The following is a 23,442-nucleotide window of genomic DNA, read 5'->3' on the forward strand; positions in this document are numbered from 1 at the left end:
ATCAACTTACACCATACACAAAAAAAAACCCTCAAAATGGATAAAAGACTTAAATGTAAGACGTGAAACCATAAAAACCCTAGAAGAATCCATAGGCAGCAAAATAGCAGGCACCTCTTGTAGCAGTATCTTTAAGGATACATCTCATAGGACAGTGATGGCGAACCTTTTGAGCTCGGCGTGTCAGCATTTTGAAAAACCCTAACTTAACGCTGGTGCCGTGTCACATATAGAAATTTTTTGATATTTGCAACCATAGTAAAACAAAGACTTATATTTTTTGATATTTATCTAATATACTTAAATGCCATTTAACAAAGAAAAATCAACCAAAAAAAATGAGTTCGCGTGTCACCTCTGACACGCGTGTCATAGGTTCGCCATCACTGTCCTAGGACAATGGAAACTAAGGAGAATATAAACAAATGGGACATCAAAATAAAAAGCTTCTGCACAGCAAAAGAAACCAACAAAATAACAAGAGAGCCCACTGCATATATAGTGGGATGATAAAAATGGTACAAGCACTTCGGAAAATCACTTGGTAAGTTCTTAAAAATATTAAACATAGAATCCAATATAATTAAAGCCTAATATGCTAAGTGTCTGGTCATCGGTTCAACCAATCAAAGCGTAATATGCTAATGATATGTTAAGGCTGTTCAACTGCTCACTATGACATGTATTGATCACCAGGGGACAGACAGTTGACCAGTCGCTATGACATCCACTGACCACCATGGGGCAGACAGTCGAGACCAGTCTACCAGTCACTATGACATGCACTGACCACCAGGGGGAAGACCCTCCAACTGGTAGGTTAGCTTGCTGCTGGGGTCTGGCCAATTGGGACTGAGTGAGATGGGCCAGACATGCCCTGGAGCTCTCCCACAGTCCCTCCTTGGCTGGCCAACCTCCTGCGTCCCTCCCTGGCACCGGTGGGGTCCCTCGGCCTGGCTTGCACCCTCTCACTATCTGGGACCCTTGGGGGATGTTGGAGAGCCGGTTTTGGCCCAATCCCACTTAACGCAGAAGCTGCACCCTGGTGCTCCCACAGAGGGAGTGCCACTCAGCCAGAAGCTGGGCTCACAGCTGGCGAGCACAATGGCAGTGGTGGGAGCCTCTTCCGCCTCCACGGCAGACGGACATTCCCTGAGGGCTCCTGGACTGCGAGAGGGCGCAGGCGAGATTGAGGGACTCCCCACCACCAAGTGCATGAATTTCATGCACCGGGCCTTTAGTTACCATATAAGCAAGCAAGTCCAATCTAAGAGCATTAAAATCATATGTTCAAATAAAACTTGTACATGAATGTTCATAACAGCATCCTATATAATAAAAGGGTAATATGCAAATTGACCCTAACAGCAGAACGACTGGGAATGACTGGTCACTATGACACACACTGACCACCATGGGGCTGACGCTCCATGCAGGAGCTGCCCCCTGGTGGTCAGTGCGCTCCCACAGGGGGAGCTCTGCTCAGCCAGAAGCCAGGCTGATGGCTGCCAGGACAGTGGTGGTGGTGGGAGCCTCTCCTGCCTCCTCAGCAACGCTAAGGATGTCCGACTGCAGCTTAGGCCTGCTCCCCGCTGGCGAGTGGACATCCCCCGAGGGCTCCTGGGCTGCCAGAGGGATGTCTGACTGCCAACTTAGTCCTGATCCCCCTGGGAGCGGGCCTAAGCCAGCAGGTGGACATGCCCCGAGGGGTCCCAGACTGGGAGAGGGCACAGGCTGGGCTGATAGACCCCCCGAGTGCAGAAATTTTGGTGCATTGGGCCTCTAGTTTTTCATAATAGCCAAAAAAGTAGAAATGTCCATCAGTGAATGGAAAAACAAAATAGGATATATCCATACAATGGAACATTATTCAGGCACAAAAAGAAATTAAGTACATATATATGTCATAACATGGATAAATCTTGAAAACATTAAGTTCAAGAAGTCAGGCAGAAAAGTTCACATATTGTATAATCCCATTTACATGAAATTTCCAGAATAGGTAAATCCCATAGAGACAGAGTAGATTAGTGGTTGCCAGAGGATAGTGGAAGGGGACAATTGGGTGTGACTATTAACAGGCATGGGGTTTCTTTTGGGGTGATAGAAATGTTCTGGAATTAAGATAGTGGTGATGGCTGCATAAAAATGTGAATATACTAAAAATAACTACATTTTGCACTTTGTGGTATGTGCATTATACTTCAATAAAAAAATATAATCCTAACTTTTTAACATGTCATATGAGATTCTGTTTTGCATCATAATTTCCTTTTTAGCCCTATATCTTGTTATTCCATCTCTTCCAGCCAAACTGGTCTTTCAATTCTGCAAATAAACAAATGATGTTATTCCAAGGCCACTATATACTTTATTCACTTTGGTTGAACAGCTTTATCTTTTCCTAGTGTAGGTAATTCCTATTCATCCTTCAGGTGTAGTGTAACTATCATTTCCTCAGAGAATTTTTTTTTTCAACCCTGTCATTATGTACCACACTCCTATGACCAGGTACTAGATTCCCTTATACTTGCCTTTGTAAGTATACTTACTAGTATCTCAGTGCTGGTATAATAAGTATTTAAGTACTAAGTCCTCACTTAACATTGACAATAGGTTCTCTGTGATTTTAAGCAAAACAATGTATAATAAAACTAATTTTACTATAGGCTAATTGATATAAACAAAAATTAAGTTAATGATCTGGCATCCCATCAATGTTATAATGGAAAAACATTGAAACGAGTTATTCAAAGATCTGTTGTACTAAAGCAATTATTCCTAAGGTTCATTCTAATTTGAAAATTATAAGGTCCTATTCTTTCCCCCTGAAACTATATATTGAACCAGGCCCGACAATTAAAAAACAAACAAATCAGTGGGCCTACAAAGTCATTATATATGATCATTATAAAAATAAAAAGGAAATTATCACCTCATTTTAGGAAATGTCCTAGCTGGGATGTGGGAACCAACACACCACTTCGTACTTATAGTTGATTAATCAGTTTTCCAATCTCTTGCTAACTAATGCTATAGGGAGAAACAAACATACAACTAAAACACCAAAGACTTTGTCCTCTGGAATATGGGAAAGCATTTAGAAACCAGATAGCATATAGAAACCTTTTTTAAAAATCTCAGATACTACTACTCTATATCCCCATCACTGAAGAGGTGAAATCATCTGACATGTGAAATTAGATGGATCAAAGATAAATTGCTATTTTCCTTGTGTTTTTTTTTTATTTTTCACAAATAACTCAATATAAAACCCTATAAAAATATAGCCAGTTGAAAATAATTGTTTTTAAAATGGTTCGCTTTCTGACAGTTATATTATTTGGAATAATTAAGTCAGATGCTACTAGGATTTCATTAATATAGAAATTTAAAATATGTACAACCCACTAGAGTCACCCTGAAATCAGGGCAGTTGGAGTTTTTCTTTTTTAAATATATTTTATTGATTTTTTTACAGAAAGGAAGGGAGAGAGATAGAGAGTTAGAAACACTGATGAGAGAGAAACATCGATCAGCTGCCTCTTGCACCCCCCCCCCCCCCCACAATGGAGATGTGCCTGCAACCAGTACATGCCCTTCACTGGAATCGAACCCGGGACCATTCAGTCCGCAGGCCAACACTCTATCCACTGAGCCAAACCAGTCAGGGTTGGAGTTTTTCTTTATGTGCTTCAAGATTCAAATTGAAAACCCCAAATAAATAGTTTCTTTTCATGGTGTAGAGTTTCCAAAGTACTAACCACCTCAGATGTTTTCATAACCACTTGGGAGTTGTAACAGGTGGTGGTATGAAATCTAATTCCTTAAAGTAGATTTGATTTTCTCTAGACCAAGCATTCTCAAAAAGAATGACATAGCCCCAAGCTGTTGAAAATTGGTATCGGGAAGAGAGTGGAACTAAGAAAATATTCTTTAATGCTTATTTACAGAAATACACGCAATATATAAGCAATATATTTGAGGCATTAAAATTTCACGAGGGCAGGCAATTAGGAAAAAAAACTCTAAAAATATTCCTTAAGGCTGCAATCATGAAACAAAAGTTGAGAATACTTCCCTGGATGGAATGTAGTAATATACAGTTAACCCTTCTCAGAAAATATGGTTATTTGTGCTAGCATACGCTGGGAAAGGAGTCATGGCAGATCATATAGTTTATAGTCTGTCATAAGACATTACACTTTTGTATAGTATACACTTGAGAAAAGGCTGTTAAAAGGCTAGATTACTTCTATAACAAGTGTTCATGTCCCACTTTGGGCAAGCTAGAGTTTCCATTTTAGATTACACTTGGTATATTTAGCTTTACTTTTGTCCTAGAAGTTATAAAATAATGTGGTAAATAGTTGACTACATTCATGTTAATTTATCATTTTATATATATGTATATATGTGTGTATATATACACACATATATATGCACATTTACTAATATATGATTATATGTATGTGTGTGTATATATATATACAAATATATATATATACACACACATATATACATACACACATATGTTAACTAGTTATTTGCTTACAAAAAAGCTTAACTGAGAATTGTAAGCAATTCTCAATCATAATAATAGGGAAAATTTTAGGTACAAATTATTCTAAATCTCAAATGTCACAGTAAAAATACAAACTACACCAATGATCTCTTATTATAATAACAATACAATTACTCTTCAACTAAAATTAGCTATTAATTATTGTTTCTCCTTATTTCTAAAGGTAACTTTAGAATAAAATAACTATCTTTTGTATAGACTTAGTGGCAAAGATATTCAAATAACTAAGGAAGTATGCCTGAACTTCCTTTTTTCCTAATACAATACCTATTATCTTCTGCCTGCTTTTCAGTGGAGGTAGTAATAAGCAACAAAATATACTGAAGGAGAAACATAACTGAAAAAGGAAAAGGAAAGGTAAAATTCTAACTATATATTAAGGGTATTCAAATTTTAGGAATTAGGATGCTGAGTCTGGTCTCTTCCTATTTTAGAGAGGGAAACATAAAAAAGAGAGGTGCCTGCACAGGCCCATGTGGTTCGGTTGGTTGGGCGGTACCCCGTGCACCAAAGGGTTGCTGATTCGATTCTCAGGGCACATACCCGGGTAGTGAGCTTGATCCCTGGTAGGGGGCATGGAGGAGGCAGCCAATCAATGTTTTACTCACATCAATGTTTCTCTCTCCCTTCCTTTCTCTAAAAATCAATAAAAAAATCTTTAACACGTTAAGCGCTCAGCCTGTTGTGTCTTCCGGACCGAGATACAGTGTCAGTCACCAGTGACTGACAGGGCACTTAATGTGTTTAAAAGAGGTGCCTGACGAAGAAAGCAAGTGATAGCAAATCTCCCTACCTGAAAATATCTCCTTCACAGTGGTTCAATGATCCTAAAAAAATGTAAGTAATTCATGGGAAGTCTTAACTTATGACACATTATATTACTAGATCCACCAATAACAAAATCTCGGTTAATAAACAAGTTATGATGAACTAGGACTCATGTATACACAAACACAAAGCAAAGGTGGTAAGACACTAGGACTTACTTCATGGGAGGATAGGGGTTAGAGCAGCAGTTCTCAACCTGTGGGTAGCGACCCCTTTGGCTGTCGAACGACCCTTTCACAGGGGTCGCCTGCATATCAGATATTTACAGGACCATCCTGCATATCAGATATTTACATTACGATTCATAACAGTAGCAACATTACAGTTATGAAGTAGCAACGAAAATAATTTTATGGTTGGGTCACAACATGAGGAACTGTATTTAAAGAGCCAGAAGGTTGAGAACCACTGGGTTAGAGGAAATATTACCATTACCAGACTTGGGGAAAATTCTGCAACATTTCAAGGAAGAGGTGAATCTTGAAGGATGGCTGGCATATCCCAAAGAAACTGATAGAAAATATATATGAAGAGCATGTTTGGGAAACATGCCCAGTTTGGATGAAGCACAATGTATGTGATAGAACAGTTGGAGATACAACTGAAAAGACAGAATGGGTAAGGATCATAAAAAAGTTGTAAATGTCAGCAATGACAGTATTATTATCCTATATAATAAAACCCTAATATGCAAATCGACTGAACTGCAGAGCAACTGGTCGCTATGACATGCATTGACCACCAGGGGGCAGACGCTCAATGAGGAGCTGCACCCTGGTGGTCAGTGAGCTCCCACAAGGGGAGCACCGCTCAGCCAGAAGCCAGGCTGCAGTGGCAGGAGCCTCTCCTGCCTCTTTGGCAGCACTAAAGATGTCTGACTGCTGGCTTAAGCCCACTCACCAGGGCCTAAGCTGTCAATCGGACATCACCCAAGGGCTCCTCGACTGTGAGAGGGCACAGGCCGGGCTGAGGGACACCCCCCCACCCCACCGAGTGCACAAATTTCATGCACCGGGTCTCTACTGTCAAATACTCAGACCGGTTTCAATTTTCCTGAATGGATGTTGACTCATACAGAAAGGAACAAACCTATTTAGGAATCCTAAGAAAGTTCTGGCCCAGTGGTTGAGGTATGACCTATGAACCAGGGAGTCATGACTGAATTCCCGGTCAGGGCACATGCCCAGGTTGCAGGCTCAATTCCCAGTAGGGAGTGTGCAGGAGGCAGCCGATTGATGTATCTCCTCATTGATGTTTCTCTCTCTCTCTCTCTCTCTCTTTCTCCCTTCCTGTCTGAAATAAGTAAAAGTATATTTGTTTTTAAAAAAGAAAGTTTTGGACACTTCACCCATAAAACACGCTATCTGCAAATAAACCTTTACAGATAGTTTGTGGGATCCCAGAACTTTTGAAGCCTGCCCATTAATCCCAGATTAAAAATACTGAATATGATAAAAAGGTGAGTAACTTTCTAGAAATAAAATTCTAGAGGGTACCCTGGCTTGTTTGTCTCGGTGGATACAGTATCTATCGACCTGTGGACTGAAGGGTCCCAGGTTCAATTCCAGTCAAGGACACATACCTGGAATGCAGGCTCGACCCCTGGCTTGGTCGATGCATGTGGGAGGCAACCAATTGATGTGTCTCTCTCACATTGATGTTTTTCTCTCTGCTTCTCTCCCTCCCTTCCACTTTCTCTGAGAATCATTGGAGGAATATACTAGGGGTGAGGATTAATGACCACAACAAATTCTAGAGGGGGATAACAGTAATGGTTACAGAACAACGTGAATGTAAATAAAGCCACAGAACTGTACACTTAAAAATCACTGAAATAGTTAAATTTTGCATATGTTTTCTAAGGAAAAAAAAAAGGAAAGCAAACATACAGCTACCATAAAACATGGTAAGGGTGTAACAGAAGTAATGTATAATGCTGTGGAAACATTTAAGAAGTACTAACTATACCTGCTGGACGAGGTTTCAGAGATTACGTTTGACCTGAACAATGAATGTAAGTACTTAGGAAGACAAGGAGAATAAATACTGCAGGCAGAGGGAACAGAACGCATAGGAAAAACGGGAGACACTGCAAGTAGTCTGGTATTCCTGAAGCACAGATCAGATGTTGAGAAGTTGAGATGAAGCAGGATCAGTTCCACAGAGCACTTTGTATGACATGCTGATAAAAACAAAACTGTGATCCAGAGGCAATAAACAATATTTTGATGCATTTGGCTTGTGCAATAATGAAACAATTTCCAGCAAGGCAACAGCTGGCTGTAGCTGAGTAGCAAGAGCTGTTTAAATGGAGTAGTGAGGTACAAACGTCACTGCTGTATGTTGAAAAATGAAAGTTAGCCGTAGCGGTTTGGCTCAGTTGATAGAGCATTGGCTTATAGACTGAAGGTTCCCAGGTTTGATTCTGGTCGAGGGCACGTGCCCGGGTTGCGGGCTTGATCCCCAGTAGGAGGTGTGCAGGAGGCAGCCAATCAATCACTTTCAGCATTGATGCTTCCAATTCTCTCTCCCTCTCTGAAATCAATAAATATATGTATGTTAAAAAGAAAAACGAAAGTTAGGTGAGCAAGTAGAGCAACTAAGTAGAATTTATTGTTTTTTGAATAAATTTGACTTGTGAAAAGATGATGGAGCATTAGACAGAATGTGAGGTGGGTGTAGGAAAGTGTTTAGTGTGTGTGTATGTGTAAGGGTAAAAATCCTAATTACATGAACTCTGAGGGGAGAACTTCCTTCTCTCTATTCTTAGCATTTGGCAGTGTCGGGAACATAGCAGGCATCCAAAGATTTGCTGAAAGAACAATATAAAGGAAAAGGTCCAACATCAAGAGAGGGGCTGAAGATGGGGAGGGAGTACTGACAAGAGAAGAATCATGAGTGAATAATAAACCTGTTAATATTTTAAGTCACTACGTTTTGTAATTGTAGGTCTTTACATGCTGATATGAGCTTCAAAATACATGACAAAAAAGCAAGAGCAGTTAATGCGGGAAGATTTATTATATATTCTTTTGTACAACTTGAAATTTTTGGTAACTGCACAGTTGTTTCAACTTTAATAGGAGGTGTAGTGCGAATGCTTTAGGCAGATTTTGTTTTGTAACAGTAAAGATGAATGGCAAGACTATCTGAGAAGCAAGGACAAAAACCCAAAAGAGAAGTAGTAGGAGGCATATTGCTAGGGTAGGTGGCAATCAAAATGGAATGTGAAAGACAAAGAACTAGTTTAGGATACGAAAACCATGACTGGAGACCATTGAAAACAGTAGGAAGTCAAGCAGATCAGCTGCTTTGTGGAGAATAAAGACTCACAAGTTGGTGTAAATTATTCCACTTAGAAAATCAAATTGCTTTTGTAAAACCAGTGGTTCTTAATTGAGAGTGATTTTTTTGCCCTACAGGGAACATACTGTCAATATCTGGAGACACTTTCTGTTGTCACAACTGGACAGAGGGTGAGTGGAGCCCTACTGGCATCAAAAGGATAGAGGTGGTGGATGCTGCTGAACATCCCACAATGCACTGGACAGTTCTCCATAAAAAATTACCTGGCCCAAAATGTCAACAATGCCAGGTCAAGAAATCCTGTTGAAGACTGCGGTTACTGGATTACCAAACTGCCCAAACTCAAAAATTCTTAAGTGAACACTGCATGGAGGGGGGGGAAAAAAGTATGTCAATGTGATCGTAAACACTGTGAAAGTCTACTTTGGACTGGATTACATGCAAGTCTAATAGAACAATTACAAGACAGCCTTTTCTCATACATACAAGATATAGATGTGGGTTAACTACTGATACTCAATTCTGGTTAAGTGGGCAAAAGATTAGCCAAACATTAACAAAAATATCCCTTTAAACTTAAGCCATGAAGTTAATTGATCAAAAAAATGGATGATGGAACCACTACCCTCTAATATTTCCTGCCAAAGGTGTCTATCACAAGCCCGTGCACCAAACACCACTTCTTTGGACAACAGCTGGGTATTTTAAAAAGAAAAAAGACAGATGGGTTTTCCTACCAATAAAACAACGGTCGGTAGGAATGACTGTAGACACTATGGGAAGCTTCATCGCAGATGTTTACCATTTAACTTCCAGGGATGTCTGCAAATCATTGGCTCGTGTTCTGAGTTTAACGGGGCTCTCGTCCCCAGCCGTACAACCCTCTTTATTCTTCCGGGGCACAAGCAACAACACCTGTTTCCCACCCAGACAGGACACCTTGACCACTGGCCCGAGGAACTAAAGCCTCCGCAAATGGAGGAAAAACTCACCAGGGCTCAGAAAAGTCAACTGAAAGTCATTTCCCATGTGAAGTTTCTTGCTAGTCCCCCCGCCCCCGCCCCAGGCCCCCCCAAAAGGCATTGCTTCTGTTTTAAAATATGCAACTGGCATTTGAAACCTCTAGACGGGACCGACTAATTGCGGCGGGTGGAGAGAGAACACCCCATTCGGCCCAAACTCGCAGCCGTCAAAGCGAGTGACGAGAAGGGCGTCAGGAAGGTCTTTCCACCAAGCTGGGCGGCAGGGGAAGTCCTGTTTTTTTTTGTTGTTTTTTTTCCCTCTTTTGGTCCCAGCCCTGACCTGGGAAAGCGCACCCAAGGCTGGAAAACACGCAGCCGTCCGTCCATCCGTCACGTAGACGACTCGCCCTCGGGGTCCCGGCGAGGTGTGCAGGCCCGCCCTGCCCGCGGACCCGGCCTCAGGTGTTCCTCCGCGCTCCCCTCCCGCGCCCCGCGCCCCGCAGCCCCGCAGAGAGGCGCATCCACGCACAAAGAGGCGAAGACTGCCGAGCCCCCGGCGGAGGAAGCGCCGCCGCCTCCGGGCTGCAGGAGTCGGCGGGGAGGCAGAACCCCAGAGCTTCCCCACCCGGGGAAACCTTTGGCCCCAAAGGTCTTTCCGTCCGGCGTAGCTGGTCTCATATCCCGCCCTCCCGCGGCCGAGCTCACCCAACACCAGCCGGGCTACGTCCGAAGGTAACAGCATAATCGAAGCCGCAGAAGGAACCGCAATAGGAGACAAGCCTCGGGTAAAAGCCGACACAGCGACGGCCGCTGCGCCGCATCTCCCGGTTCCAGTGGCGGCACTGAACCCGCGGCAACTCGTCCCGCCTCTTTCGCTCCACGCCAGCCAATCGCCTCCGCGGGAGAAAGAAAGGCGCCGAAAAGAAACCCGCCTCCGTGCTCCTGGAAACTGTCGTCATTTCCTCCCTCTGATTTGGAGGGGTGGGGTTAAAGGGGCCGAGGAGGCGTGGTGCACGCCCAGGAGCCGCAGCCGCCGGGAGAGCCGCAGAGGCCAGGGCGCACGCCATTGGTGGGCACGGCGCAGGCGCCTCCGCGGACGTGCCCAGTGTTTTGGGGGAGCGAGGCCCGGCCGCGGAGGGCGAGGGATGCTCACGCGCATGGGCAGACGGACTCCGGCGCCGGGGCAGCCTCACTTCCTCGCGGGACCAAGGCTGCGCTGTCTCGCCAGGTTTGAACCGGAAGCGGGAATGGTGCGCGGATAGCGGACTCCAGCATCTGCGGCCGCGGGCTGAGGCGATTTGGGCTGCAGCCACCGTCCCCGCAGGAGATTGCCTTTGGGCTGTCGGAGTCCAGCGGTGGTGGCGCGGGAGCCGGGCTGCCGGGGAATCGAGTCGTCCGAGCCGACTGTCCTGGGTCCCGGACGGCCCTCTCTGCACCCCCTTCCCTCTCTGCACCTTTCCGGGGCTCCCGTCCTCGTCACTCTCTCCCGCAGCAGATTTAGCCACAGACCTTCCTCTCAGTCCCCTGAGGAACCCTCCTCCGCGTCCAGATTTAACTAGATGACTGATCCACTTTCTCCCCCTCTGGCAATTAGTTGGAATCAGCAAGCATCTGTTGCAGAGTAAACCGCAGTCGCGTGGCGAAGAGCCTGGGCTCTGGACTCCTCACCCCGCTGGGGTCCGCCCTCTGGCCGGCAGCGGAGTGACCACGCGCTCCTGCCTTCCTCGTGACCGTTCTTTCCTGTGGTGAGCATTCTAGAGCGTCCGCTGCTGTTTTGACCCGGTTCAGATTAAGAAAAAAGACTTAAATTCAGGATGAAAATGTGGCAGAAGAGCACGGTGGTAGCAGAGGGGTGAATGAGCTTGTCTGCAAACAGATCAATTCAGTTTTGGCCGAGCCCTCCCAGTGTTGAATTGCCCCGGAGGGTGGTGGGAGCTTTCTGCACAGAAGGCAAACATTCGTGTCAAGGAGCAAAGTGCAGACGGTGCCTGAAGCTCCAAAGTGAGGTCTGGTATTAAAGGAAATTAAATGTGGGCATTGCCAACATGTCGAAATCATAGGAATGGATGAGGTCCCACTGGGTTAAAATCAGAGGGAGAAGTCAGGAAACAAGGATGTTCTTTCGAGTGTGGGTGGGAGAAGAACCATCACAATGGACTGACGAAACAAAGGGTAATTGCTAACGGTAATTTATTGAGCATTTGCTGTGTTCCACGCACTGTTGGACAGGTACATGAATCCTCACAGTACCGCTTTGAAGTAGGCTCTAGTATGCATTATTTTTTTTCTTTCATTTTATCATTGAGAAAGCTGAGATGAAGAGAGAGTAGCTAACTTGCCCAAGGTTCCACCGCTTATAAACAGTAGCACCAGTACAGTCTGAGTACAGAGCCCACGCTCTTACCACTAGAAGAGAATGGCATCCCAAGGGCTGGATCACATTCAAGAGATAGGATTTGTCATTATTGTCAAATTCTGCAAAGGGGTCAGCACTGGGTTTGCTGATCCAGAGGCTGTTACTTAGGAAATAGAGATCATTTAGTTGCATGTTGGGAAGGGAAGCTAGATTGTTCTGAATTAATGCCTTGGTTGATTTCAGCTTTAACGGATGACACTCTTATTGTAGCTGATTACTCTCTGGTTCTTTTGGTTGCTTTTTCCATCTTAGGACCCTTAGACTACTCTTTCCCCCTAATATCTCTGTTCTCCAGCTCTTTCTGTGATTAGCACAATTTCATTCAGATCTTGGCTTTATTGTAACCTCCTCTGAGACGTTTTCCCTAATAGTTTATAAGAAAAAAAACTAGAGGCCTGGTGCACAGATTCATGCACCAGTGGGGACCCTCAGCCTGGCCTGCGGAGATTGGGCTGAAACTGGCTCTCCAACATCCCCCGAGGGGTCCCGGATTGCGAGAGGGCGCAGGCCAGGCTGAGGGACCCCACCCGTGCACGAATCCATGCACTGGGCCTCTAGTATGCATATAAGATATTTATTTCATCTCTTCCCACCCTCCTCCCTCCCCCTATCCTCTGAGATTCATCAGTCTATTCCATGTTTCCATGCCTGTGGTTTCCGCTCCTGCGTCGAGCGTCTGCCCCCTGGTGGTCAGTACACATCACAGCTACCGGTTGGACTGTCGAATGGTCGGCTGGTCACTTAGGCTTTTATATATATAATCCTCTTATTGTGTGTTTGTTTCCTTTGAGTCATATCACAGTTTGGAATTATGCATTGATTTATTAGTGTACTTGTTTATTGTCACTCTCTCCCACTAGTTATGACTCAGCGAGGGTAGGATTTGTGTCTGTTTGGTTCATTATAAATCTAGATTCTCCTAATTTAGTACCTTGGACACAGCAGTTGCCCAATAAATACAGTTTCATGTATCAGTGAGTAACATTTCCTGTTTATGTAGCTAATACTGAACTGTTTCATTCTCTTAAAAGTAATCAATCTTTGAGAAACTGAAGAAGAGAAAAAACAAGTTCAGAAAAGCCACAGCTTAAAAAACAAGTTTAGAGTTGCCTCTTCCTGGATGTGTCACATGTTTAGGAAACATGCATTTTTTTTTCACATTATAAATAACATCTTTAGTATATTTAGGAATAAAGGTGCCTACTTTTATGGTTCTTTGAATATTGCTAAGGTGTTTTATTTTTCTTACTGGCCAATCAAGAGGACTTTAAGATTGAGCAAGAAGGGGGACGAGTCCTAGATACAAACATAGGGGATGGAAAAACAAAAATTACAGTCCTGTTCTGAACAAGTATATAGTCAAATGAAAAATACTATAAGTAAGTAACATCCTGTAACCCACAGCAGAGTTTGTAATGGTGTTGAAGGGGTCAGAACAACCAATGAATACTAATGGAGAAGGGAATTAGAGGTATCTGCCGGTTAACTAGGAATTCTTATTAGGTAGTTTGCCTTCACTGCAAGTGTTTGAAGAAAGGACAATAACATTTAGGAGGGATTTCTTCCTTTGAAGGAAGATGGGACATGATCTCTCATTTCCTCCCACTTTTGAGATTCTGTGAGATTAAACATGGCCCGATAAACATACTTGATCCTGAAAGATCGAGTAGAACATACGTGGATGGATGGGAAAAGGACTTTTCCCAGTTTTTTCTCTTGTGATATATATGTACGTGTAGATATCATAGACATAATGTGTATGTTTTTCTTTGTTTATTAACATTGTGTAACAGAAATGAGCCTTTTTTATAAAAGGACTCAAATACTAAAATGTTTTTCTTACAAGATGTTTTCGAAGGTTTCCAAAGGAAAGTTTGATTACCAAAGGAGGAGGGCTACTGCAGTGGTATTAAGGCACAGTAAAATATAGTTAACCTTTGACATTTGCAAAAGATATCATTATGGCTTATCATTTCCATCATTTCCTTTTAAAACAAGAATATAATTTTCCTCCTGTTTTTATGTATTAAATAGAATCATGAAGCCAATTAAGATGGAAATGCTATGCAGGGCTTCCTAGCTCTGATAACCTTCTGCATATCAATCCCAAAGCATAAGCAATTTAGGTTTTTGGCTCAGCTATATGATGTCATTACACATAGGAAAGGGTGCTTTTAAATAGTTCAGATGGTCAGTGTTAAATCCTTAAGTGCGCCTTTCCTTACTTTTTGCCTGGCTGTCTTCCATTCATTTTTGTGTTTCAATTTATTTTTATTTATTTATTAAATATATTTTATTTATTTTTTACAGAGAGGAAGGGAGAGGGATAGAGAGGTAGAAACATCAATGAGAGAAAAACATTGATTAGCTGCCTCCTGCACACCTCCTACTGGGGATGTGCCCGCAACCAAGGTACATGCCCTTGACTGGAATCGAACCTGGGACCTTTCAGTCCGCAGGCCAACGCTCCATCCCCTGAGCCAAACCGGTTAGGGCTGTGTTTCAATTTAAATGTCGTGTTTCTTAGAAGAGGTCTCAGAAAAATAAATTATAACTTTAATATTTTTATCTTGCTACTGCACACATAGTACACATTGCATTTTGAAGCTTTGTTGTGGTATATACTAAGAAAACCTCATCTAAGTATGGAAATGTTAAGAAAAACCATCCTGCCCTTGATCACAATATGTCTGTAGTTGTAGCTCTAACTGTATATTAATGACACGGTCTGAAATAATTTTGTGTATGTATTGTTTTTACAGTGATGTGTTTTCTGAAATCCTGAACCATGAGTCTAGCACTTAATGATCTGCTTATTTGCTGCCGTCAACTAGAACATGATAGAGCTACGGAACGAAGGGTAGTAAATTACTTAAATTTGTCTTTGCTTGAAACAAGCGTGTGATTGGTAACCCATTATTGTGCTTGTTTTTTCATTTTCAGAAAGAAGTTGAGAAATTTAAGCAACTAATTCGGGATCCTGAAACAGTTCAACATTTAGATCGACATTCTGATTCCAAACAAGGAAAATATTTGAATTGGGATGCTGTTTTTAGGTATTTTATTCTAATTTTAAAAAACATATTTTTATTCATTTCAGAGAAGAAGGGAGAGGGAGAGAGAGATAGAAACATCAATGATAAGAGAGAATCATTGATCAGCTGCCTCCTGCATGCCCCCTACTGGAGATTGAGCCTGCAACCTGGGCATGTGCTCTGACCGGGAATTGAACTGTGACCTCCTGGTTCATAGGTCAATGCTCAACCACTGAGCCATGCCAGCCAGGCTCTAATATTTTTACTGTATTTGTTTTTTATTTTTATTTCTGTTGTGATTTTTTGGGGTCTATATTTAGATTTTATTTCTCTTTGTCTCCTGTATAACATTGTGCCTTGCATATGAAGTTGGCGCTTACTATTTATCTAAAATATAATTTTAAAAATTATATATTATTATTGATTTCAGAGAAGAAGGGAGAGGGAGAAAAAGAATCATTGATTGCTGCCTCCTGCATGCCCCCTACTGGGGATCGAGCCCATAACCCAGGCATGTACCCTTGACCAGAATAAAACTTGGGACCTTTCTGTCTGTAGGCTGACACTCTATCCACTGAGCCAAACCAGCCAGGGCTGAAACATAATTTTTAATAGATGTTTATATAGAGACAATTAATTTTAAATCATTTTTTCAGTAAAATGTCTTATGCATATTTCATTCAAGAATAGAGAGAACTCTTTTCATATCAGTTAGTTCATAAGACTGTTTTAAATTAGAGAATAAGGTCAAGTTATGACAAGTGCATTATTATTACTTTGACACCTTTAAATATTACTTTAAGAAACTACCAGATGTTAAATTATAATAGAAAAGTGAAAGCAATTTTAGAATAATTATATATGAATGCAGTTAAATAAAATTCAGGCATATAATTGGAAAGCTATAATTGGTTGCTGGACTTCAAAGAGAATTGATGCATTAAGACAATTTTCAACTATTAAGTTCTGCTACAGTTAAATATTTTACCCTTTGTTCTCCCTGCGTGATCGACAATAATACTCTGCTTTGTGTTGATATTTAATGCTGTGTTGCTGACCATTATCTGAAAGAGAAGTTGGAGTGCTTCACTGGCCTGGAAAAAGTTTAGCTACATGAGAAAGCAGGTCTAATTAAGCAAGTTTATTCTATACATATAAAAGGCTAAGTTGACTCCCTCGTGTGTGAGATATATAAAACTCTTGCTAGCGCCACTCACACGCATGTGTTTCGATCTGTCATTGTTGATCACGAATTTGGTTGACATTTTTATTACAGAGAAAGGACGAATAGCGATATTAAAATATTTCTTCTAATTAATTTCCTTTCAATGTGCAAAAATCTGTGTACTGGGCCACTAGTGATAAAATAAAGCAGGTAGTAAATAAAACAATAGAAAATCATGAAGGTTAGAGATTAAGAGCAGACCAGATTCTAAATTGGTATTCTGGGGCTAAGGCATTGAAAAAGAAATTTATATCATTTAGTTGGTACATTGATTGAAACTATGATTTATAAGATGTTCTTTATGGTGGCATAAAGAACTTTTCGAAGCTATTATAATAATTTAAGTATTTAAATTTAAATTTTTTAAATTTAAGAATTTAAAAAAATTCCATTTTTTTTCCTGAAGATTTTTACAGAAATATATTCAGAAAGAAACAGAATGTCTGAAAACAGCAAAACCAAATGTTTCTGCCTCAACACAAGCCACAAGGCAGAAAAAAATGCAAGAAATCAGTAGCTTGGTTAAATATTTCATCAAATATGCAAATAAAAGTAAGTGCTATGTTATTTATTATAAATAATTGGCTTCATAGGCGATTGTTGCATGAGTTTGGTGTGAATATGGTGAGATAAAAGTTGAGTGCTAACTCTAATTTCTAGCACATATAATGATTTTTAATATTATAGTTTCAAATATTTGGAGGAATTTATGTAAACATGAGATGACATCATCTCAGGGTTAAAAGGATTAAAAATTATTTCAACAGCTATTCTTCTTGGATTGCTTCTTTAAGATATTTGAAGTTAGCCTGGATATTTCCCCTAAGTCTTCTTTTCTGTGCTAAACAGACCTACTTCCTTCAGTGCATATGAGTATCACTTTCTTCTGAATATTCTTGTTTAATTCTACTTCTCTTAAATTGTGGGACTCAATGTTATAGGTATGCTCTAATTGGTACAGAGTAGAGCAGGACTTGAGATCCTTTGTTGTATACTTTTTTTTTTTTAAATATATTTTATTGATTTTTTACAGAGAGGAAGGGAGAGAGATAGAGAGTTAGAAACATTGATGAGAGAGAAACATTGATTAGCTGCCTCCTGCACACCTCCCACTGGGGATGTGCCCACAACCCAGGTACATGCCCTTGACCGGAATCGAACCCGGGACCCCTCAGTCCGCAGGCCGACGCTCTATCCACTGAGCCAAACCGGTTTCGGCCTTTGTTGTATACTTTTACTAATGTTAAGATCACATTGCTTTCTTGGTAATAAAAACTCACACTCTTTTTAAAAATATACATATTTTTATTGATTTCAGAGAGGGAAAGAGATAGAACTATTAATAATGAGAGAGAATCATTGATCGGCTGTCTCTTGCATGCCCCCCAGTGGGTATTGAGCCCACAACTCGAGCATGTGTCCTGACCTGGAATTGAACTGTGACCTTCTAGTTCATAGGTCAATGCTCTATCATTGAGCCACGCCAGCGGGGCAAAACCCACACTTTTCAGTAACAGTGTACTTACTATTGATTAAAAAAAACCCAAATTTTGTTTCTGCTGATGAGCCACATCTCTCCCATTGAGCTTGTACAGTTGATACTCTGAATAGTTGATATTTTTGAACCAAAATGAAGGGTCCTAGTAGACTTATGTAAGGAAAGGAGCTTTACACAGTCATGAAAAACTAGAATCAGCGTTTGTTTAGGGACTCTTGGGGTTAGACTTTGTTTACTCTTCATAGATAAGGACAGCTTTATGATACCAAGTTTAGTTTAAGAATCAGAAAAGCCCAGCCTGGCCAGTGTGGCTCAGTTGGTTGAAAAGTGGTGTTTTTATTTAAGGTTTTCTTTCCCTGCAGGTTTGACTTTGTAACTTGAACATCTTTAATCTTGAAGCAAGAACCAGGGCATTATTATCATGTCATCTCACTTCTTTGTTTTTTCAAATGTTGGGAGGGTTGATGGGAATTTAAACACAGGTCCAGACTTTGCCAGACCTGCTTGGCATTGGTATACAAGGTACAGTGAAAGAATCAGAGATTAGGAAAAAAGAGGCAGCTGGGAAGTAACCAGTAAGCAAATATTGTTCATTCCTCGATGTAGACATTTGTCAACTTCTGTACAAAGTATAGACATTCTAGAGAATAGAAAATCCCACTGTGAAAAATGTTAAGTTCCATCAGGTTCCTAAAAAAGCCTGTGCAGCCAGCTTAGGCATCCTTTTGAGGTAAGTTCATTCAAAAAGAAAGTCAGCATAATATATATGTACATATATATATGTTTATTGATTTCAGAGAGGAAGGGAGAGGGAGAGAGAGTTAGAAACATCAATGATAAGAGAGAATCATTGATTCGCTGCCTCCTGCATGCCCCCTACTGGGGATTGATCCCCCAACCTGGTCATGTGCCCTTGACCAGAATCAAACCCAGGACCCTTCAGTCTGCAGGCGAATGATCTATCCACTGCTCTATCCACTGAGCCAAACCAGGTAGGGCTGTCAGCTTAATTTTTGAAACACTTGTCAAATTTTATAGAGGAAGGAAATACATTGGGATTAAGGCCATAGGGAATTATGACTTCATTCTGATACTAACTTATAGAGTTACTAGAGTCCAGTGCACGACATTCACGCACTTGGGTAGGGGGAGGATCCCCCAGCACAGCCTGTGCCCTTTAGCAGTCCTGGAGCCCTCGGGGGATGTCCGACTGATGGCTTAGGCCCACTTCCCGCAGGCCTAAGCTGCAGTTGGACATCCTTAGCGCTGCTCTTTATGAGAGGCTCCTGCCAGCGCCGCTGTGCTCACCAGCATTCATCCCGGCTGTGTTGAGCATCTGCCCCCTGGTGGTCAGTGAGCTTCATAACGACCGGTTGTTCCACCTTTTGGTTGCTTTGCATGTTACCCTTTTATTATATAGGATTTAACAAATGTTTATTAACTTCTGTTGGACAGTCACTGGGCTGTATGTTGGGATATATACTGAGTGGCCAGATTATTATGACCACCTGACGTTTGTAGGCAAATTATAATTTCGCGCTGAAGTTGCTAGAGGGTCAGACCATTATAAATAGGGAAGCAGGTTGTTTACCACGACAGTAAAAGTGATTTTTTCTGAAGATATGGGTAAACAACGTGATTTAACAGCCTTTGAACATGGGATATATATATATATCCCACACACACACACACACTCTGAGTGCCAGATTATTATGACCACCTGACGTTTGTAGGCAAATTAGCCATACACTGCATCGTATGGGATATGGAAGCCGAAGACCTATTTGAACACCTTTGCTGTCTGCAGTTATCAAGATAAAATGTCTCCAATTCGCACAGGAACACAAGGATTGGACAGTCGAGCACTGGAAAAAAGTCATGTGGTCCGATGAATCATGTTTCCAGTTGCATCATGCAGATAGCAGAGTGAGAATTTGGTGGAAACAGCATGAAAGTATACACCCCACAGCATGAGTACAACCCTTCAAGCTGGTGGGGGCAGTGTTATGGTTTGGGGCATGTTTTCCTGGTATGATTTGGGCCCTTTAATTCATGTGGAACAACGTCTGAATAGCACAACATACCTAAGTATCGTTGCTGATCAAATTCATCCTATCATGTTGATGGCGTATCCCAATGGAGATGGCTTCTTCCAACAAGACAATGCGCCTTGCCACGGTGCTCATATTGTGCAGGAGTGGTTTCAAGAACATGAGGGAGACTTTACCTTGCTTAGGTGGCCCTCACAATCACCAGATCTCAATCCAATTGAGCATTTGTGGGACAAAGTTAAAAGAGCCATCAGGCAGCTGGTTCCACAACCATCAAATCTCACAGAACTGGACAGTGCTATTCATCAGGCATGTTGTCAGATTCCTCGCATCACCTTTCAACATCTCGTGGAGTCAATGCCAAGAAGAATCGCTGCAGTATTGAAGGCAAAAGGTGGCCCAAGGAAGTATTGATGGGGTGGTCATAATAATCTGGCCACTCACATTCAAATATATCCCACGTTCAAAGGCTGTTAAATCGCGTTGTTTACCCATACTTCTGAAAAAATTCACTTCTGTCACGGTAAACAACTCACTTCCCTATTTATAATGGTCTGGCCCTCTAGCAACTTCAGCATGAAATTATAGCTAATTTGCCTACAAACGTCAGGTGGTCATAATAATTTGGACATTCCGTGTAGAGATCAATTACTTTCCATAAGGATGTAATCATATAACATGTTACAGATAAGAAAATGTTATAAGGATTCTAAGAGATGCACAGGATATTACAACAGAGGAACATATGATTGTGCATTTGATTATTGGCTACATGCCTAAAATTATGAAGCAAACCTTACATAAAATTATTTTCTAGTTATGTCACTGTATATTAATTTAGCTTAGTCTAATACTTCTGAATATAACTGATCTCATCATAAGAAAATTCAAAACTAGAATATATTCAGATATACATAATGTCTTGTGGAGCACACTCATAGCTTAAAAAAATATTGTATGTACATTTAAGATTGTTAACATTGAAATATGATAAAATTTCAGTTGTGACATCAATATGATTTGCTCAAAATTTTTTTAATTAAAAAGCAACATTGTCATTAAAAGCTTTATTTTAGAAAGTACTCATCCTTGACAAACAGTGGAGATCTCTTAACCTACACATCTGTTACAAGTTAGTTTTATAAAAGGAAATAGTTTAGTATACCTACCATAAATATGATTGATAAACCCAAGGCAGCAGACACACAAACTGCAGGTTTAATCCTGGTTGGGGCGCGTACGGGAGGCAACCTATTACTCTTTCTTTCTCACATCGTTGTTTTTCACTCTATTGCTCTCTCGCTCTCACTCTCTCCCTCTCTATTTAAAAAATCAATAAAAAAAAATATCCTGGGGTCAGGATTAAAAAAACAACATTGTTCTGTGCTGGTCTATTTATCCTGATAAAATCTTCAATCCTTCCAATACTATTAACCCAGCAATTACTGCATTAGTAGTGATAGTGGAGTAATGCTCCCTTCAATTGATTTTATATCACATCTGCTCTTCATATTCATACTGAAAATATGCATCCTGAAGTTTGCAGCAGAAGTGACAAAATCCATTACAGCTGGGTCATCCTTGTCCCACATGAGCTCAGCTCCATTCCCTTTTTCTGCTAAATGAACTCTCAAAGTCTCATTGCTCTTTGAAAAAGATGTGCATTGCTCTTTACATCTAGAACCTGCTGTTTTTTTAGACCTAACAGATTAATTTTGTTAATCTGATACATTGGTCTCTTCTTTGACTCTGTCCTTCAGCCTAGTCCAGTGGAACTGGAGATTTCCTTTTTCCCCATAGTTTGCCCATTGTCAAAAGATACCTGATACCAGCTTTAAAAAGCTTGGTAAAAAGTTTAACTGGCCCGGCTGGTGTGGCTCAGTAATTGAGCGTTGACCTATGAACCAGGAGGTCACGGTACGATTCCCGGTTAGGGCACATGGTGGGGTTGTGGGCTCCATCCCCAGTTGGGGTAGGGGGTGCTGGAGGCAGCCAATCAGTGATTCTCTCTCATCATTCATGTTTCTATATCTCCCTGTCCCTTCCTCTCTGAAATCAGTAAAAAGATTGAAAAAGAAAAAGAAAAGTTTAACTGGATTATATCCAGTTGATTTAGCTCCTTCCTTTGTGGAAATAGGTTTAATGTCACCTTCTTCATTTAATGCCCTGCTCTGGCTTCAGCTTCCATTGGTTTCCAGGAAGCTTCAGTGTCAGCTCTCTCAGTATATACTACTTAATTGTTTTTCAAACAACTGGTTGAAAATTACTTTGCTCAAATGATGCAAAGAGTAGGTTCTGAAGGTGTGTTATGAATTGTACAGCTGGGAAAAGTTTTCTGGGTTGGTTTGGGATGACAATCATAACAATCAGGTACACCCTTACGCCCTTTTTGATAGTGGTTACTTGCCCAAGATAACCAGCAGTTCCACGCTCAATAAGAGGAACATCAGGTGCCAGGCACATCCTATTAATATGGTCTCAGGCAGCTCTGCTATCTAAAGCATTCATAACCAATATAAATTGTCAAAAATATTCCACATCATAGTTGGGGTTCATGTTGCCGTCATGATGGGCTGTGATACTCGCTTTCAGGTAATACTGCCGTACACTGTCCTTGTCAACCTGGACCTTTGATCTTCAAAACTAGAAGATCTTTTGAAATAAGAACTGCCAGTTGAGGTTGCTGACATCAGTAGTATCCATATCAATTATGTTGATGTGGCAAAACCCAGTGAGCACAAAGTTTCAAGGAGTTCGCAGCTGATACTGCCCAGGCAGCCCCTGCGACAGTGCCATGGTAGGATGACCAGGAGCATGACGGAAGCCTTAATTTTTTTTTTTTAAATATTTTTTATTGATTTTTTACAGAGAGGAAGGGAGAGGGATAGAGAGTTAGAAACATCGATGAGAGAGAAACATCGATCAGCTGCCTCCTGCACGTCCCCTACTGGGGATGTGCCCGCAACCAAGGTACATGCCCTTGACCAGAATCGAACCTGGGACCCTTCAGTCCGCAGGCCGATGCTCTATCCACTGAGCCAAACCGGTTAGGGCGGAAGCCTTAATTTTTAAATTTACTCTTACCTTCAAGAATTTCTTTCCTGGCCGGTGTGGCTCAGTTGGTTAGAGTGTGGACCCTTCGGTGCACTGGTTGTGGTTCGAGTCCTGGTACGGGCACATACCTAGGTTGTGCTTTGATCTGTCCAGGCACGTGCAGGTGCATGTGGTAGGCAACAGATTGCTGTTTCCCTCTCTCCTCTCTTCCTCTCTCTCTACCTCTCTCTCCCTCTCCCTTTCTCTCTGTCTCTCTCATCAGTGAAAAACATATATTTGTGTGAGGATTAAAAAAAAAAAGAATATATCCGTTAATGCTGAATATTCAGGACCTCATAAATAAAACTGTAAAAATTACAATCTTATATATTTATATTCCATAAATACTGTTATAGGTCTTGGAAGTAATTTTGCTTTTCAAAATGAATATTCTCCTTATAATCTTGTTATTCTAATAAATTCACTTTTTTAAAGTACCAAGG

General features: G+C 41.3%; 2 protein-coding genes and 1 pseudogene across 6 annotated transcripts in view; 1 reads left to right on the plus strand and 2 right to left on the minus strand.

The window, feature by feature from the left end:
- LOC102438577 (protein NPAT) overlaps positions 1-10,607 on the minus strand; it is a 57,287-nt gene extending 46,680 nt beyond the window's left edge. Inside the window, exon 1 of the mRNA XM_006103556.3 lies at positions 10,387-10,607. Within this exon, the coding sequence (XP_006103618.1) occupies positions 10,387-10,423 (37 nt within the window). The 5' untranslated portion in view covers positions 10,424-10,607. The remainder of the gene's footprint in view (positions 1-10,386) is intronic.
- A 348-nt stretch (positions 10,608-10,955) lies between these two features.
- The window catches only part of ATM (ATM serine/threonine kinase), an 83,471-nt gene continuing 70,984 nt past the window's right edge, over positions 10,956-23,442 (plus strand). For 2 of the 5 annotated variants that reach the window (XM_023744843.1, XM_023744844.1), the window contains exons 1-4: positions 10,957-11,426; positions 14,860-14,957; positions 15,041-15,153; positions 16,764-16,909. In XM_023744843.1, coding sequence (XP_023600611.1) covers positions 14,886-14,957; positions 15,041-15,153; positions 16,764-16,909 — 331 coding nt within the window. In that variant the 5' untranslated portion in view covers positions 10,957-11,426; positions 14,860-14,885. Of the gene's footprint in view, positions 11,427-14,859; positions 14,958-15,040; positions 15,154-16,763; positions 16,910-23,442 lie in introns of all 5 variants that reach the window. The other 3 variants (XM_023744846.1, XM_023744845.1, XM_023744842.1) reach the window with 2 other exon arrangements.
- Positions 21,269-22,648, minus strand: LOC106694510 (annotated as a pseudogene).

Source organism: Myotis lucifugus, unplaced genomic scaffold (assembly GCF_000147115.1).
Source record: "Myotis lucifugus unplaced genomic scaffold, Myoluc2.0 scaffold_491, whole genome shotgun sequence".
In the NCBI taxonomy this organism is placed as follows: domain Eukaryota; kingdom Metazoa; phylum Chordata; class Mammalia; order Chiroptera; family Vespertilionidae; genus Myotis; species Myotis lucifugus.